This window comes from Aptenodytes forsteri, unplaced genomic scaffold (assembly GCF_000699145.1).
Source record: "Aptenodytes forsteri isolate BGI_AS27 unplaced genomic scaffold, ASM69914v1 Scaffold151, whole genome shotgun sequence".
NCBI lineage: Eukaryota > Metazoa > Chordata > Aves > Sphenisciformes > Spheniscidae > Aptenodytes > Aptenodytes forsteri.
The window spans coordinates 3,291,925-3,312,076 of NW_008795939.1; the positions used below are offsets into that span (position 1 = coordinate 3,291,925).

Genomic DNA, 20,152 nt, shown 5'->3' on the forward strand with positions numbered 1-20,152 from the left:
TTTTTCCTAATTTTCCTGCATCCCAAACACCTTCTGCTAGGCCATCTGAAGAGATGCATTGGTGGTGCCATGAACAAAACCTAGAGTCAACATGGAGATTTCCCAATGGGTTAAACACACTGCTCGAGAAACATCAGCATCAGTGAAATTTTGCCAGAGGTAACGAAAGCCAGTTGGACAAAACTAGAGAAGACTATCACTTCCTTAGTAATCAGCCTAAAAAGACAACCAGCAGGGGAACGAGGATGGCAGGCAAGGCAAATAGACTTGGGAGCAATCAAACAAATTTAAAACACTTCCTTCACAGGCATGCTTGTGACCTGTCACACAAAGCATTGACAACTGCCAATGAATAAACCCACCAGACTAATTCCAGCTCTGAGAAGTTATTTCTATCACAATGCAATTCTTTCTGTTTATTTAAATTAGTAAGGAATAGCAAGTGCAAAAAGCACTCAGTGTGTTACCCTGATCTTCAAACTACTGTTAACTAAAGCATAAAATGACTGGAGTTTTAATTAACAGTGCTAACTTTCCCCCCCTCTTTTTAAGAAAGCTGTTAAAGACTTATGTGAAAGTCCCTGTTTCCTGTTAATATAGACCTTTAACCCTAACTTCTAACCTCCAATCTATCCCAATCCTGTAATTCTTCTGAGTTTTCCATAACTACCTTTACATACAAACTTGCTAGGCAGATGAGTCCAAATTCTGGGCTGTCTCCCTTACGGAGTCTGGAACATACTTGCTATTTACTACCAATCTGATACAACTATTTTTAAAGTTTCTCAGGTGACAATTAACAGGAAACATCAGCAAAACAACATCCATTGCTAGCAGTAGCTGGCCCATAAGACATAAAAATAACAGCTATACCAACTCAACAACCTCTGCTGAATTCGTCCCTCACTCCCCTATGTATTTACACGATGGCAAAATGCAGCGGCTGCCGTTAAAAGTGTGAGTGATGTGTCACTGTCAGCCTAATATTCACAAGGAATTCACCTAACAGCTTAGAAACCACAGTATTACAAAACTATATAATTTTAGACCATGTCACATTAACTAATTCAATTTGCTGCAGGTCTTGGTGTTTTAGATACTACCATGCAATCCAAAATATCTACCACTGCATAACATGTCCCTGCTGGAGCTGAAATAGCTTGATCAGCCCTCAGTTTAAATGCTGTCAAAAGATACTGTTGGAGCTGAAGAAACTAGTTACAAGCACCATTATGCCTTCTCTGAAATTCCTGCTGTCTTTACTTAATCCTTCAATATTCTGAAACCACAGATAAGCTGAATAAGGGTATCAAAACAAGACATCGCATTACATTATCAAAATAATATCTGTCATGTGTTACCATTTTCTCTATCAGGAATTTCAAGATTCGTGCTAGAAGAATTATTTTCAGTTGCCCCTTCTTTATTTCAGCTCACACAGTCCCATCTATCCTCCTGCCACAAGTTCATTAACACTAAGTACCAACAAACAGAACTTTGTACATGGGCAAGAAAAATCTGTTCTTTCTGCTGAGCGGAACCTGCCTACCCTGGCAAGCAAAATGCAAAACATACTCATTGCAATATTTTCCCTGTTTTTGTAAAACATTCTTAGTTACCTGTGCTAACTTAATACGATACTCTCCATCCATGTCGTAGGATCTGCTTGGCAAACCAGTATTATTTTTTTTTCAGACAAGGAAATTTAAGACTTTATTCACTACTGTATTATACCTTGACAGTCAGCTTTCCCAAATGCTGTAAAACCCAGATGCGATGGGACCAGGCATTGTAGTTGCTTGGATATCTCCCAGCAGCTTCAGAGCAGACATTCATTTCCTCCTGCACTAGTCGGTGAATTCTTTCCACGGGTGCTGCTCCCAAGTTTCCTTTAGTCACAAGGCTGGGCAAGGAGTTCTCCTGAATTAGTTGTTGCAGCACCCATCGTCTGGTTAAACGATGTACAGTGTTAATGGTGAGAGAGCAATTTTAAGAGAAAAAAAAATGTTTTTTCATTTATATAGATCAATCAAACCTTTCTGATATTTCAATTATCTGAACTACACTGTAACTAGATGATGAGTAAGTAGCAAACATAACCATCTGAACTCTTCCCATACTGAAAGCTATGACTTTATGATCACACTCCAAAATAATTTAACTCTAGCTGTATTTGTTTGTTCGCTCACTGTAAGTGGTCATGGCTACTTACAGCATACTAAAAGAAAACAGAAGGAAAGAGCAAATTTATAAAAAAAAAAAAATGCAAGAACTGTCTGCAAGAGATTTCTAATGAGCTCCTCTTTCAGAGACTTGTACAGCACTAAAATAAAATATCCAAAATGAGATGGAAAAAAGTGATTCATTTAAAAAAAAAAATTAACCGTGCTTTGTGAGTATTTCTTACATTTGTCAGTACTGCACACAACAAGCCAAATTAGTTTCTGTACATCACCAGCAGAAAGAAGGTGCAAAAGACTTACAGTTTCAAGGGCAATAGGTGTAACTAAAACAGATGTTTTTACTGCCGAATTATACATATTTGATTTGAAGTGACTGAGATAAGCACAGATTCCTACATGACTTTGTAATTTTACTTTGGACTGACTTTTAGTAGTATTTTTAGATTAGTATTTTGAGAGGTGTCCTCAATCCTGCAGAAAATGTGCGTCTGAAGACCCTACACAAAAGGGTCCTACAAAAAGGGATCACAGGTGTGTAGACTTCCACACAGCAGCATGTGTCAAGAGACCTGCAATGGACCCATGTGGAATGCTCTGGGAAACTGGACATCCTCCGGTCTGTGACACAGAGGTTCTTCTGTTTTGTACTGGCTCACATTGGTTCCAAAACCACTTTTGGAATTGCTACTTTCAGAAAGGTGTCACTCCTGGTTAAAATAATTCAATTAAAAAAAATAAAAATAATAAACTAGTTTCTTTAGAAAGAGAATTCTATTTTGCAATTCATATATAAAATTGCGTATCTGTATTAAAAAAAATAGATAAGCCAATCACTGTTAAAAAAAATTGGTAGTTCATCTGCTTTTTCTCTCATTTGAAAGCATTTATAATATCCTCGTTCACTGGTATCTTTTATTTACACTGTGTCTTTTTCTCTTAGTTCTTTTAAAAAAAATTTAAACTATTGGAAGACAATATTAAAGATAATTTTTAAAAGTGCAATTTTAAACTGACTGTGTTTCTCAGCAGAAATCACAAGCAGTGGATTGAAGCCAGTGTTCATACACTGGTTGCCTATATAACATTTGTTTTAACTAAAGATTTATAGCGAAACAAACCATGCTCTTTGACTGTTGTGTAACTTTATTTTATGAAATGTAGTAATGTTGAAGACTTAATTTTTGCTTTTTAAAAATGTCTTTGATCCAAACATCACCATCTAGTATCTTTTCACTTCAATGAGCAGATTTGCAAGAAATGGGAAATTCTAAAAAAGTCTAGGCATTAAAGCTAAATGAGTAGAGACTCATTCTTTAACCAAAGATAAATATTATTTCATTAACATTGACTTCTGAGTAAAACCATAAAAAGACAAATTATTTTGACCCTAAAATTATTTCAGTTTCTTAAAATGAGGATTTTTATAAAATAAGGAATGCAGATAAATTATATATACAGGAGCATGTGAAAAGAGACAGACTTTATAGCCACTGTGGCTACAACAAAAGAAAAAAAATTATAAAATGAAATCTGAGCTACTTTCTAGACTTTTTGCATGGGAGGAAAGAAAGACAAGCAAAAACTCCGAAGATTAAAATGTATTTTTGGTACCTGTTGAATATCACAGTATTATTTCGGGGGTTTTTAAGAGAACATTTTCTCCAATAAATTTGGAGAAAAGAAATCCAATTTATTCTGTCACTGTATGCGTGTTCCTATTACTATTACAGTTCCTGGAATTACCGCAAAGGAACACAGGATTATTCAGTAACAATTGTGCAATCAATAGATATACTGACTGTATACGCACAAGATCAAGTTATAGAAATAATAAAAAATGCTAAGATGTAAATAAATATTAAGAACCTACCATTCTAGCTAATTTCATAAAAATGTACTGATCATCATAATGATATGGATGGCACCAGGTGCAGCACTAGTTACATGCAAAAAATCATAGTTTTTCCAGTGTTAGCTACCATGTAGGAAAGGCTAAACCATGACAAACGGCAAGATTTTTCCCCATTATTTCTACATACTCCTTTTGCTTCAAACAAAGCAATCAAGTAGCATGAGTCAGTAGCATGGAGATGATGAAAAGCAGTTGAAGAACAACAAAATTAAAAACCAAAGTTGCAGAAATTCATCAATGTTGTTGCTATATCAATGCTACTAAGAAAGAAATTAACAGAAATTAAGTAGATGCTTATAAGTTAAGAAATACCTAGGAATATTAAGTGTATTACATTCTAGGTTAACGTCGAGAATTTTAAGCTCATGCACTCAAAAAGGAGAGTTTACCAACAACTCCCTCTTCCAAAAATTCATACGTTATCAGTACAAATGAAGCTTTATTTATGTTTTTGATAGAGTACAAATCCCCTAACGGGGCATCAACTTTACAGTTGTTAATGCTGAACATGTAAAATGCAAACATTGCTAACTGCTTTCTAATGTGTTACATTCAAATCTCTAAGGCTGTCTACAAAAGGATGAGTTATCCTGTGAAAAATACATCATGAAAAAAACCACACACACCCCGATTTTTTCTTTTTTTTTTTTTTTTTTTTTTAAACAAAATTTGGAAAAAGTTTTTTATTCTCTGTACTTCACTTGGCTGTGCTACAGGCATTTTATGTACACTCAGTCATGACTGAGATGGTTAGCTTTGTGTGTTTGAATAATTCTGGAGTTATCTTTTCCAAAAATGTGCTCTGTTATTTTAATATTTAGTAGTGGTGACTTAATGACATTGCTTAAGTTAAAAATTATAAAAGTAAATTCACCCAATCAAAAAGACCGGTATGGGAATGGAAAAGAACCCAACTTCAGTTATAAAGATGAGGTTTTACAGATTCTTGTCTTTCTGAAATGCCTAGACAAGCAATATAGTAGTAAGTTGGAGGAGGGAAAGAGGGAGAAACCCACAATGCTCAAATATGTACTATTGATGGAATCAGAATTCTCAAGCTGAGAATTTTAGGTGCTGCAAGACATGATAAACCTTTAAGAAAATTTATCCCACCTCCAAAGTTTATTAAAAAAATATGCAGCAAAAGAAGGTGCATGTGATTTTAGTTCTAAGTGTAAAATATAAGCAGGTATCTTCAAAAGCCAAAGCACAGTATTTGACAATGACTGGCTCAAAGAATCTGCTATATTTCTAGATTTCCTCCTTCATCTATGGCTCTCCTTAACCTAAGCACAGGAAAAAAAAACCCTAGGAAAAAGGTTTATGTTTGGGGAGGCAACAGAAGGGAAACAAACCTATGAATCCATGTTTCTGGACTCTTTGGAAACTTGGTTAACGCCAGTTTTCCAAGATGCAAATCTTTAAGTGGATTTAAAGTGCCAGACAGTATTAATTCTTTCCTACAAAAGATAAAATAAATTTGTATGAATAAAAGAAGTAACCTGAAAACAGAACACAAATACCAATAACAAATAGCACGGCATTTCCTTTGTATCATAGTAGAACTTCCCTGTCAAACTACAAGAGTTTAAAAAGCCTTTGGTGGCTTAACCCAGTCCACACTGCTATATATATGCGCACCCTATTCAACCAGGCCCAATAAAATAAATCCAGATCAAAGAACTTTATCTTAATCTGAACACATACAACTCATTGGTTCCCGAACCTACCCAGAAATCACTGAGTCAACTGTATTTAAGCATGGCTCTCCAGCACATTTGCTGTTACTAATCAGAAAGCCAAGGAGTTTGGGCTACACGTAATGGCTGTTGAGAATAACGTTGCTTTTATGTGCACACTCTAAAAGCATCTTAATAACACAAGCAGCTTTTTGGTTTTTGTTTTTTCTTTGATACAAGGCCTGCCAATAGGGTTACATATATGACTAAACATTCCTTCTTGGAATTAAGCCTTTAGATCATTCTGTACACCTGAAAATACAGTTACTCTTCCACACAGCCTCCCCACCCTCCCCCTTACTTTTAGTTTTTAAATATAGCTCAAGATAAAGTATCAAGGATCCCTAAATTTAGAAAGAAGTGGGAAATATTCTGTGTGTAGAATGTTTTTCAAACTTCATAGAAAGGCTGAGATCGCTAAATTTACTTATGTGTAGAACAACTTTTGGTTTAAAAAAAAAAAAAAAGAATTTGCCCTAACAAAATTTAATGTTCATCCAACATAACCTTCCCAGAGTACCTCTGGCACAGACAGAGCAAAGTGAATTCCGTATTTATCTTTCTCGCCTTCTTTGCACAGAATTCCCTGCCCCACACCCTATTCTACTTTCTTGCTTTATAACTCTTACTGCCTGTCCCGAGCATGTTTGTAGACATCACCCCACCACCAGTTACTCCCAGGACATTAGCCCCATATCCTGTTTTCCAATCTAGTAGATAGCGTCCCTGAAGCAAAGATACAGTAAGTTCCAAAGTCACCATTTGTAGACAGGAAACATGCACTTCCCAAAACCTCCAGAAGTCACAATTAGAAACAGAGAGTGCAAGAAGTAGAAACAATTTTGGCATGGGTTTGGTGTGGGGTTTTTTGTTGTTTTGGGTTGTGGGGTTTTTTGTTTGTTTTTTGGTTTGGTTTTGGTTTTTTTTAATAATTTATGGTTCATCATCATGATATACACAGCACCAGGTTCAGCAAGAGGAGCACTAATAGGTGAAGAGCAGATGATCAATTTTCTGGCCAAAAAAAAAGAGGGTGGGGGGGAAGGGGACAAGGAGGAAATACACTGAAAAGAGCTGCTATCCAGTAAGAAGGTAAAACTTCTCTGCAGTCTGACACAGAACACAATGTGGTTTTAAAGTTATGGCCCGAGTCTCACAAACAAATTGACATATTCCTTTAAATGCGAGCAGTTACTGTCATTTTCTGTCTGTTTTGAAAGTTTTCAGTAGGAAACTGACTCTACCTGGTAAGTTGGCTTTGTGTTGCTTTAATTGAACTGTATACCCACAGTCAGAAGCTAATGGTGGCAACACTAACAGTGAGCAACATATTATTTCAAATTCAAGAAATATGGTGAGATGTATACATCTAGGCACTAGCCTAGACCCTTCTTTTGCTACTGAACCAACAGCTGAATAAATCCTTAAGGAAGTTTTGCTCCTGATATCTAGTGAAGTCAGTAGACAACTGTCTGCAGAGATCAGAAACATAGCTACTGGGACATTTGTTTTTATCTGAATCAAGTTCCAGCATGCTTCAGATTGGATGCTTTTAGCAGGTGCTCAACAGGAAATCTGGGTATACCAGCCAGGAGCGGCAGACTGACCAGACTGTTTGGTGCCAGTGCATTGACTTTTGCAAAGCAGACAAGAGAAAGATTCAGGGAATGTCAACACTGGAGCAGATGGAATAATTGCCCCATTACTGCAATGCAAAAGGTGACATTTTGGTAAAAATCACTTACCACATGGACAAAGAAAAAGCAATCTAGATCAGTCTAACACTCAAAACAAATGCACGTACGTATTTAACAAAGATTTAGATTACCAGGCCACCTAGCTTCCCAAACCTAAACTCTTGGTGAAGAAATTGCTCTTTCTATATTAAAGCATTAACTGTAAATAAGTAGGCTCACACATATTTATTCTTAAAGTAAATTTTCTCTTTTGCAAAGTTGAGGAGCATTACAGACAAGATTCACTCTCACTGCTACGGTAGAAAAGCAGTTTTTAGCTGTGGCAGGTACACCTGCCCTAATAAAGACCAGGGACATTAAGACTGTTGTGTCCTCACTTTTCACGCCCTTACTTTCGTGCCTTTACAGTGGTGAGTGCTGACCATCACGTACACACCTTGGGGCAGTGAGTATCGTCACATATACACCTCGGGCGAGGGGTGGGAAAGTCAAGGCCCTCAGCCAATTAGAGCTGACCACAGATCAGACTCAACTAGGGTATAAATGGAGCCCCACCGGAGGGCAAGTGGAGTTGGTCCTCCTCGGAGCAGCGGGTCTGCAGGCGGGGACTCTCCCCTTGGGTCGGGATGCCGCCCAAGGAAACTCCTCGAGGTTGAGCGCCCTCATCTCATAGGTGAATGATTGTGCACGTTTTGGATCCTCATTTCTAAAGCTGGCTGTGCAGTATTAATTCCTCGTAAACCATCCTGAACCTGTGGTTTATTGGTGTTATCAGAGTGTTGAAGCCTCATTTCTAGTTAGTTTTCTGCTAACCAATTTTGGTTTAAATAAAGTTTATTTTTGAAACTATCACCTGCCTAATTTGATTCTGTGAGCCTCCACAACATTAGCTTCACAGATCTTCAAACGAGAGATCCTCCCATTCACAAGTAAGGTTCTTCAATCACAAGTATCACTAAAGTATCATATACTCCCAAATAAACCTGTTTCAAGCTCTTTCAGCAAACATCCAACTTGGATACATAATTTCTAGCTCACTTTTTTGCCACCTGGACCATAAATAATTTTCTGCCTTCAGAATTCTAGCTCCCATAAAAGATAATCTGAAATGATTTTGACTTGCCGTATGTTTTTGCTGACACCTTTGGAGTCACTGATATCTGACAGGAAAAAGTTTGACTTTTCAGAGCATCTTGTTACCTAGTGTCTTTTGATTTTTGATCAATTGCACATGCCAGCAAGTATATGAGCAAGAACAAGACCACCTATGACAATTCCTTTACAATCACTTACATAAAGATTTTGGTCATTTTAACTTGGAAGATTTTTTCAACTTTAAAAACACAGGATAACTGAAATTATGATTAACAACTGGAGATGTCTTGTTGCCCATTCAGTATAACAGGGATTTCCCTCCGAGTTCTAAGAAGCGACACGTCTCCTATTCTTTAGCACGCCTTCCTACACCATACAATTAGCTCTTGCTCAGTTCTCATGGTTTAGGTTATAGTCCCTGCCTTTCTGTAGCTTCCCAGTCACTTCTAATTAAAATAAATAAATAAGAGACAAACCTATGCAGGCATATTACAATTGTTTAGAATAGCTCCAAAGTCAAGATGTATTACCTGCTAGGAAGAGATAGATAATCTTTTTGAAGTTTTATGTTCTCCTATGCTTCATTAACCAGATACAACCTTCTATGATTGTCAGCTGAGCTGAAATGCTCATTAGCCTTCCACACCACCACGCCAGTCATCTTGCTCTGCCAAGTCCTCTCGCCTTTCCAAGGAAGATACTTCCTTTTCCCATTCTCGAACAACCCTCTTCCTGCATCTTCAAATTCAGTGCTATTGAGTCAACCACTATCTCTGAAGCTCTCAGCAGAGAATTCAACATAGGAAAAAGGGATTACCCCAGCCTAAAATGAAAGTCATTAAATTCTACAGGAAACACTATGTGCAGGGCTGCTATTCAGTAAATAACTATTACACTTTTTATTTTTTAGGCTACTTGGAGTCTATGATGCTTTTTTCCCTTAAAAAAAAGCAGTGAATTTGTGTGTGGAGAGTGTAAGATGAATCTGGCATAACAAACATCCTCTGAGCAAGATTAAAACAATCATCCCATGGCAGGTCCATCATGTTCCCAGCTTATACTAGCTCAGAATAAGGATTTACCTCCAGTATCTGTGCAGAACACAGTCTGTCCTCTACTCTGTGACTGTATATAGAATCACAGAATAGTTTGGGTTGGAAGGGACCTCTAAAGGTCATCTAGTCCAACCCCCCTGCTGTGGGCAGGGACATCTTCAACTAGATCAGGTTGCTGAGTTTATATTGGGAAAAAAGAGAAAGGAGAGCAGGAATTAGATATTAAAAAAAGCACTGAATGATAAAGCGGTAGCAGTCCCTCTACCACTACAAAACCACAACACCACACACACATATACATGGAGGCTTAACACCACCAAACTCCCATTGACTGTGATGTGCACCTCAGTTTGCTGGTCTAGAGATAATGAATGCCTGAAGCACACCAAGGAAAACTGAAAATATCTGCATGGCTTTAATGGGACTCGTCCAGTTGACAAAAATAACAAACAGTTTCTCCCCGTGTCTGCGTTGGCACATCCTTGAGTCACATTCTCACTCCTCTCCTTCAAAGTCAAGATTCCTAAATGTGAAAATTGGAGGTGAGGCAAAAGAGAAAGAGAGGGAGAGCAGTGGAAGACCTGCCATCTGCTGCTGATTCAGCCCCGTTTGTGGGACCACCCCAGCAGAGGAGCTGGTTTGCATGCCACGGTCCTCGCCGCCTGTTCCCAGGAACAGGCCATTTGCTCAGCCACATTGTCTGGCTAGCTTGACCTGTAATTTACTGAAGTAGGAATTTCACAGAATAGAAGAGAAGCTGAAATGTTGTGCCAGTTAAGTGTCTACCCTTCAAAACAGCGAACTCCCAGCAGCAGCCTAAAACAACGTAGGGTCAGATTCAGCAAAGCAGTCCCTCGGCTAGAGCAGGCTCAGTGGTAAACTCCACAGCTACTGACTGGCTGGTGTAACAACAGCTTCTCTCTGAATGCTAAACCGAGCTTCAAAGACAGACTGCCAGCCAGGGCACTGGGCAAGAATCTGGGGAACAAGGCCACCTTCTGTAGTAATTTGTACACTCTGGTAAACCATAAATGTCACAAAGGAGAAAACAATTCTCATCCATATTCCTTAACATTTTTAATTCCATTTACAACTTTGAACTACTCCTCTCATGTACATAAGAGCAAACTCTTTCAGTTGTCAGGCAGAAAAAAAGCCAGACTGATAAGGATAGATGCATCTGCATTAAAAAATAATCCACAAAACCTAAAACAAAAACCTGAATTCAGCTTTAAGTACCACAAGATTACATTACTGTAGTAGCTATAGTACTCATACATGCTCCTGATTCCATTCTATCACTTGAAAGCTACTCAAGATACACATTTTCATGACAGTAAGCCCTTTGCTATCACTTTCATCCCCCTTTCTTAGACCTGAGATGCTAGAAAGATACAGATCACAGCAGAATCCTTCAGAACTACACCAGCAATGAAAGAAGAAAAAAAAAAGCTGAATTTGCCATATCTAGGACTAACAGCTACCTGCAGCCATCATCTTTCTCGGTCATTTTGTTAATTTTTCCTACTGCAATAATGGATCTTAACTACAAAAGTCATATTTTTAATGAGAGTCCTCCTAGACGCTAACATAGAATTTTCTGTCAGCTCTCCACCCCTTCTAAAACTATTCCTTTAAGACTGTCTCCAGTATTACCTAGGCAGCAGAAAGAGAATATTCCCCCAGCTCTGAGATGTACACAGAAATTACCAGATTACAGGGTTGCAAAGAACTGTTGCTTCTGGACTCCATTAAGAGCAAGGAGGTAAATTCCTGCTCCTCCTCCATAATGACTCCTGGACAGGTGCTGCAGCGTGACCGATGGTGAAGCTAGACTAATCCCAACAGGTACAAGAAAGGAGCAAGGTGGGGGAGAACACATCCAGAATAAAGGATAGCCGCCTTCCTTCCCTTCTCTTGCAGTGTATCTATTGAGGCTATTCAGCTTTGATGAGCTGCACTGGTAATGGCAGCAAATTGAACTGTTATCGCAAAAGGACTCAGGTATAATATTCAAAGAGGCGTAAAATGAAAACATGGAAGACAGACAGCAGACATCAGTTGGGCACTACGTGATTGGATATGCCAATCTAAAGGTTACAAATGGCCTTCCTTAACTGACAGAAGGAAGGATGAGTGGCAGTTCAATGGGACTTAGATCCCCCAAAAATGTGGGCCAAACATGTGCCTTCACATGCATCAGTGTAATCTTTAGCCTGCACTACAGGAAAAAAAAAAAAGACAGGAAACAAAGGTAACCTGAAACTATCTGCAAGGCATACAGGACACACGAGATTTTTAACATTCCTTCAGCACTCTTTAGCTGAAAAGCTCTTGCTGTGTCACTAATTACCACTTAAAACAAAGCTTACAGCTGACTCATACATAAGGCCCAGGTCTTTCTGATGTCATTCGCTGAGTGCAACATACCTCACGTTCCAAGCAGTGGTGAAGTCGGGGTTCAGCAGCAGCAGGGTACACGTGATATCTATCAGTTCTAAAACGATTGAACAAGAGACACAAAGATTAGTAATGATTCACACGAGCAGCGTTCTCTCCGCACTCCCTTACTCCCTGTCCTTCCTCAAAGTCTCTTCTCTGCAAGCTGCTGTACCTATGGATGCCCACCTCTGCAAAACACTGCTCTGTCTCATTCCAGAAGAAACGCTAGCTTAATTTAAGAAGGAGCAAAATCTGCCATATCCTCCCTTTTCATTATTTAAAATAATGGACTCCTGTCTTGCTAACAACTCGCACCTAAAAAGTTTGCAGCTGGAAATTTCTGACCTCTACCTGTGCTGCTATAATCAAACATACAGTACGCCCTCAGCAAGGGACAGCCATTACATAGAATCCTTGAGTATCTAGTGATTTAAATTGCAGACACACTGTATATATCATAAACAGAGAATTCCAACAATTTTAAAATAGGATAGTACCATTAAAAATATACCCTACTGTCAGTACAAGCCTGAGCTGCAGATGGCTGCCATACACTATATTGTTATAAAAAATACACATACTATAAAAAAACTGTAGCTAGGAAAATGAAACACCATAACCATGAAACTCCATACCCATGAATTAGGATCACAAAATAACTGCTATCTAATTGCACAGGAAACACTTTAAATACATTCCAAAGTGACAGCCTTGCTTCAGACTGAGGTTTTAAGACTAATTCACTAAAGAACAAACAGAACATTTGTTTGCAACCCTGCCTTTAAGCACTGCACACTGTAGATTTTCGTATTACACTTATTTTTAACAATGTCGTAAAAACAAGACTGAGGTATATGGTTGCTGAGAATGGAAGAGTAATTTCATTGTAACCTAGTCTTTCCCTTTGCACTCCACTGCACCATTCAAGCAGTTCTGAGTCCCACCAGGGTAACTGATTGGGATTCAGGAGGCATCGCCACTTAAGCTTGAGATACTAAGGACCGTCAGCTGCATTGGCTCCCTTAACCTCTGCTCTCAGGAGGTACAGCATCAGATCAGATAACCTGTCCTGCAATCACAATTCTTAAATTTACATGGTAATTTTGCAATTGAGTAAGAAGAAGAAACTTGCTTCAAAGCTGAACATGACTATCCAGGCTTTCACTGCCAAGAAAGTTTGGCTGCATTCTCTCCTAATCTCCCTGCTCTTAACATACTAAATAGATTGTACTCTAGGTGATTTCCAGCAAATAAGAGGCACTTTATTACTTTTTAAGGAAAAAAAGGAAAAGGAAAAAGAGGGTATCCCATGGAACTAGGTCCCTGGTTAGTGCAGTTATTATGACTGTAAAATGAAATTTTAAAAAGTCACTGATGAAATGCAACAATAATGGAGCATATTAATTAAAAATGCAAAGGAACACGGCTTCATGTATCTCTGAACCAAGACTTTGAGAGAAGTTAATAGTTAAGTGAGTCAAAAAGTGGAATACCTTTGTATATTACTGTATGACTGCTCGTTCATTTATGTCCAACAAAGTAATTTTGTGCTTCCCATCATGTTCCCACTTATGAGGAACATGTTATGCCATCATATAATGGGGGGGGGGGGAATTCTTTAGTGTACTCTCGATTTAACACTAAGCTGTTATGGTGATATTTTAAAAATTACCTCAAGGAACTAACTTAACTTTCTATTTTCATGAGTTCTAATTGAGATTTTTTTTTCCTTTAATGAAAGATGTCCTTTTAAACTCCTCTTCATTGCCAGGGAATGAATATTTCTCATACGTGCAAAGCTTCTTCCTGACTTGCTGCCTACATGTACAGAGCTTTTTCTTTGACTTACCCAATCCTTGAACCAGCAAAGTACTTCAACACCTACCTAATTTTAGACAGATGAATTGCCCAATTGAAATATCCAGGATTACTCACATATGTAAAATTAAACACCTACTAAGTGTTTTGCTGGCTACTGTTTCAATTTTACATTCAAAAATTTCATTGGCAACATTGAACAAAACACCAGTTTCATAAGGATCTATAGTTAAAATTGTAAGCTGTCATTGTTTCATGTAGATTTTCCATTTTACCTTCTCAAAATATCAGTTATTCTGTATTTTTAAAATATCTCAATTTTACGTATCACGAATATACATAATTAAATGCTCGGATTATTCTATTATTACCTTGTGTCATAAACAGTACACACAAACTGCACTTCAAAATGCACTATGCCAAGAGCTAATAATGACTCTTCTAAGGTAACATTAATCTTCTTTATGTCAAATTCGCAGTACTACTACATGGCAACTAAGGGTTTCTTCAAGGAAGAAAAAAAAAAAAAATCAGGAATTACAAGCTTTGTTGCTAATACAAAGTAAGACTAAATACCTTTATTCGGCTAACTGCATTTTTACCCCACCCAGCCAACTTTCTCTCCAACTGGTGATTTACAAAAACAAAGAACAACAAAAAAAAAACCCACCAAACCCAAAAACCCCAAACACAAAAAACTTTAATACTAGCTTCTCCCCTAGACAAAAAAGTCACATGTATTTTAAACTTCCTTTAAGTTATATTTAATCTAGACTGCCAGCAAATTACTGGCTTAGTATAATTTTTGAAACATGTTATGAAGAGTTCAGTGCACCAAATCTAGGTTGATTGACACTTCCCATGGTGAACTTTATTTTCAGCTACTTATCACTTTGCCAAGAGGTCAGTGGGCTGCATCTAAAGGCTCCAATGCTCAACCACGGTAAGTATTGATGCAACAGGACTGTGCAATAAAGGAGATGTCTGCAGGACTTCTTCATTTGTTACAGGAGGGAAAGGTGTTTGCTATAGGAGGGAAAGGTAAATGAAACTGTGCAGTGCAGGATAAGAAGAAAAGTAGAGACACAGCAAAATGCTGCAACCAAGAACAGGATTAGAGGCAGTTCTGAATTCAGTCAGAAAAAAATCTGAACTTTTGAGTGTTGGATTTTCTAAATACAATAATGGTTTTAGTAATTTTGGGTACTACCACTGTACATGCTATGGTTGACAAGACACGTTAAGCAAAAGCTTATTACAACCTAGTTCAGTCTTTTGAATACTTTTTAGAAATGGTTTTCATAGTCCACATTGCTCCACTTAGAACAATATAGTTTGTTTATCCTGCTAAGTCATGATTTCTAGTTAACATGACTATTCTGGTAATGTCAATGGTCTGGAACAGCACCAAATCGAGCCCAACTTAAACAGAAGCTTGTCTACCATTTTGTCCATTTTCCCATTACAGAGGTTCACTGTATCCTGAACATTATCAAAGGAAAGAAGCAGACAAAAGGAAAATCTCAAAGCAATACCCAGTTCTTTCATGTCGATGTTCTTTGATGCTTTGTGCAACAAGTAACAGATGAAGATTTCATGAAATGTGGATTCTGAGCCAGAGATGTCAAATGACACAATTTTCGCAACCTCTGAGCCACTTTTCAGTAGAAAGTCTTATGACAGATCTGGCACACAATGATAGTAATTGCCAGCTAGTTCCCTCTGTGTCAGTAACAAAAACCAATGTATTTTATTTACAATTTAAAAGTACTTTCTGCTGGATACATTTTAAGCAAACTATAGCACCGTAGGTGCTCACAACATACATGTCCTTTTGTACATGAAAGTCTCCCTAGCTGCAAAAGGACAAATACAACCATATGTTTCCAGCTCATTTTCTTTTTAAATATGGGCTGTATCCAGATTTTTATTTTTGTCAGTGTATCACACTAGGATGTGCTTTTCAGAAGAGTGTTGTAAAAGTGGAAACACATTTATGGGAAGTAAGTATATTCTGGGAGTGTGCACAACAATACTTTGCATAAAAAGAGAAGTTTGTAGCAATTTCAGAAAACCATCTTGTGATAATACAAATAACATACATGCATAAACAAAAAAAAAATATTGGAGAAAGGATAAAAACATAGTGTAAAATTAGGATTTCTAAACTGGAACAATAGCAAGAAGAGAAGTAGTCATGATTCTGGATTCCAAGTATCCAAACGAAATCATAACTAAATTAACCATCTGTCACAGTAAGCTATCAATGACTGACTATAAAGCACTTCCTTCCTCCAGGATCCTGCCAGAAGAATATCAGACACCACATCCGAAAGCAGACACTTGAATCAGCACCCTGTTTTTCTTCTCTGTTCTAATTATAATGGCTTACAGTAATTCTAACAACACAAAAGAGGTAACAAGAGACTACATTTGCAATCACTGTTTATTACAAGCATCAACAGAATATGCAATTGAGTTTTGCAGCAGTAATAAACAAATCTATCCCTTCACTACATTCAGAAGAAAACAACTACCTTGCCAAACTCCAAGCATGTACTTTTGTCTATAAAAAGGAATTTGCAGGAAAATCCTTGAAGATATTTCAAACACACAGAAAATGTAACATCTCTTGATAGAGTATGCCTACTTACACCACATTAGAGACAATTCTGTAAGTCCACCTGGGAAAGACTTCCACCTTCATTCCTTCCACCACTGCACTTCAGTTTCTGCTAAAATTTCCTATCAAATGTGAAACTCAATTAGCCTAAAACATACTAACTCTATAAGCTGTACCTTGATTTACAAACAGGTTATTAACATGGAGGCCCTAATCATGTGTTACAGTAGTGACACAAAACCTCAATAGACATGAAAATGCTGGAGATCACCTCTTCTCACACATTTTAAACCGACTTTTGTAACTGAAGAAACGAAGGAGAACCGAGTTTCGTTTTCAAAAGAATAAAACCAAACAACTCTCAACAAAAAGGCAGTAATCGAAACTTCATGCCACTCCAGTATTTACCGACACAGTTTTATGATCTGCATTTTGAGAGGAAGAATTCTGCAAGGCTTCGTCTGGGAGGGAAGCAGAGACACTCTTCAAGCAGTCGGTGCACCATACCATCCTGGCAGAATAGGCACGTGCCACAATGTCACCGCAACGAAGCGCCTGGACCGGTGCGAATGGAGCAGGGTGCCAGCACATTAGCACCCAGCTGCCCTTTAGCTAACAGCTATCAGCGGTCTCCAGCCTCCCAGTGCAAGAGTGACACAAATCTCAGTGGTTTGTATTTTGGCTTGAAGCAACATGGTTTTGTCTGCATGGCAATTTGAAGGGGAGGACTTTTCTGTAACGCTTGAGACCAAAATGAAGAGTCTCTCTGCAGAAGATCTGCAGCATAATCAAAATACACCTCACAAACTCCTACCTCAGACCTGCAAAAAACACTGCAATGAGAACCATTGGTCTTGCTAAGACTGCCTGTGCTAGCAGGTTCATCTTTTTAAATGCTAAAATTTGTTTCTGGCTACATGTCAGAGTCAACATTATTTATATTCCTTATATTAAAGCTCTTTTTATTAAATTGTATAAACATCTGCATTATAAAATCTGAATTTGCAATCAGATCACAATCGCTGGTTTCTATCAGAACTGAATGCATCAGCAGCAACTTGGTGGCAGCTATCAAAAAGATCCAGGTCTTACTAGGTCCACCCATAAACCACAGAGAGCAAGTAAGAAATTGAAGTTACTTATGTTAGAAATACACATCCCCTAGGAATAAAAGTCTTGTTAAAGATGTCTGTAATGAGAAAGAATATTCAAGAAAATAAATTACATGAAAATAAAAAATAGAGGGCAATGTAAAATTTACGAAGTCCACAAAACACTTTTCCTAGGCAATCACATAATGACATGACATCAACCCTCTGTTGCGGGGCGGGGGGGGAAACACACACACACACAAAATCTGTTAGACAAAAATAAAATACAGACAATCAACAGTTCAGTCATACCCAACAACACATGAAAACACTTCAATCTTCTTAAGCTACTCTTTCGAATGGAGAATAAACTCAGAGTATCAAGCCTGTGCTTTGTTACTCTAACACCACCCAAGGTACACAGCAAGCACTGAAAGACTGTATGTTGCCAGTGGAATGGGTTCCTCTTTATCATGATCTGGCTTGCAAAGAGGTAGAAAGTTCCTATGTATGGCCTCTCCCCATCCACTAGAAGGCAAGTACATTCATGCTCACATTACGAACCTTCTCCGCCATTTAATGCTACTCTTTTCAAAACGCTTGCATTATATATCCACGTGTTTGTAATAAGGAATTAAAGTCTGTTTAATAACTCCAGATCCTGCCCTCAGGCAAAGAAAAGCAGGCAACATTCATTGCCTTAAGAATGTTCCCTTGCTAAGATTCACTAAACACCTCAATCTCCTTTCTCCATATTGTCCCTGAATGCAAAAGAAGCTCAAGTGCACATTTATAGACTCAACTAACGCCACCTGACTGTCCCTTACCCTATGCTTTAATGAGGGTAAGTGCACAACTGGCTTCATCCACTTAAAGTGAAACAGGCTATAGTAATAAATAGTTAAAGAAGATAAAAGCAAATGGCAGTTACATCAAGAAAGAGATGTTACTAACCAGACCTCTTTTCCTGATCTACACAGACCTACTCTCAAAACCAAACTGTTCAAGATGGCACAGCATGTTAGTTATATGATGACTAGATGCTAGAGTCTGTATCAGATGTCTGCTAGCATCCCACTATTTAAAACATAATTACTTAACTCACTAGTTCATCAAGCAACCAGGAGGATTGCCTTTGCTATAGTTGCAATCAACATAACCCAATGGATGGTGGCTGTTGGGTATGTTCCAGGAGGGGAAGATTTTCTGAGACAGTCATTTTAAAGCACAATGAACACAGTCAGTGCTTTATGATTTAGGTTAGTTTCATGCAAACAGAAAAAAAAAAAAGGTAACAGCCCCAAACTGAAACCCAGGTGCATGTGAGATGCTAATGGTCTGAACTCTGTGAGTGGTCATGAGGTGTTCTTCAACAGAAAAGATATCCCTCTTTCTGGGACACAAAAATGTGAAAAATGCCATAGCAGGTAGAAGATACTAGAAAGAAGCCTCAAAAAGAGTATGAATAAACACCAGGAATAAGACACTGAGATAAGCCCAGAGTAAGAACATTTTTTATGCTGACTGCTATTTAGAAGAGACCTGAAACCATGAACAAAAAAATTAGTTTCCTAAACTACAGCTACCCTTTTTCATTCTTACTCTGAACAGAATAGGAGACTTTGTAAGCAGTCAAATGTCTCCCATGTCACACCTGATTGTAAGTTTTTAAACAACTTCAAAATAGACAACATATACTAAAGTATTTTTCATGCAAGTGAAACAAACTAAAAACCAAACCAAACCAAAAAGATGAAAAAGGAAATAAAGCTTTACAATTACCCAGCTGTATGGACTAACGACTTCTGGTACCCCTACATCTGAAAAACACTGCACTTGTTTCTTACTTTAGATCCACACATCACCGCAGTTTTCCTTCTGTCTCGGGAAAGCAGGACAAAATTCATTCTGTAAAGATTAACATCACTTCCCTAAATCACTCACTGAAATAAGTCATCTCCCTCTAACCCTTCCAGCTTGGGCAAGAGAGAGAGGATTTACATTTTCAACTAAGCAACCCTACAACTTGTTTAGTTTGCCAAGATGCACAATCCAAAGCCTGCCCCCCCCCCAGTAACACACAGTTCTTTCAGAACAGGTTAAATTGGCTTTAAGAAGGGTCAGTGTAGTGTCAAAAAAGGTAAATGATCTGGACGAGGGGATCAAGTCCACCCTCAGTCAGTTTGCAGATGACACCAAGTTGGGCGGGAGTGTTGATCTGCTCGAGGGTAGGAAGGCTCTGCAGAGGGACCTGGACAGGCTGGATCGATGGGCCGAGGCCAACTGCATGAGATTCAACAAGGCCAAGTGCCGGGTCCTGCACTTCGGCCACAACAACCCCATGCAGCGCTACAGGCTTGGGGAAGAGTGGCTGGAAAGCTGCCCAGTGGGAAAAGGATCTGGGAGCATTGGTCAACAGCCAGCTGAACATGAGCTGGCAGTGTGCCCAGGCGGCCAAGAAGGCAATGGCATCCTGGCCTGTATCGGAAATAGTGTG

General features: G+C 38.4%; 1 protein-coding gene across 1 annotated transcript in view; it reads right to left on the reverse strand.

Annotated features, from left to right (window-relative positions):
• The window catches only part of PTAR1 (protein prenyltransferase alpha subunit repeat containing 1), a 37,546-nt gene that overhangs the window by 10,705 nt on the left and 6,689 nt on the right, over positions 1-20,152 (reverse strand). Inside the window, exons 3-5 of the mRNA XM_009285298.2 lie at positions 12,112-12,178; positions 5,451-5,555; positions 1,735-1,948 (exon numbers count right to left, since the gene is read on the reverse strand). Coding sequence (XP_009283573.1) covers positions 1,735-1,948; positions 5,451-5,555; positions 12,112-12,178 — 386 coding nt within the window. The remainder of the gene's footprint in view (positions 1-1,734; positions 1,949-5,450; positions 5,556-12,111; positions 12,179-20,152) is intronic.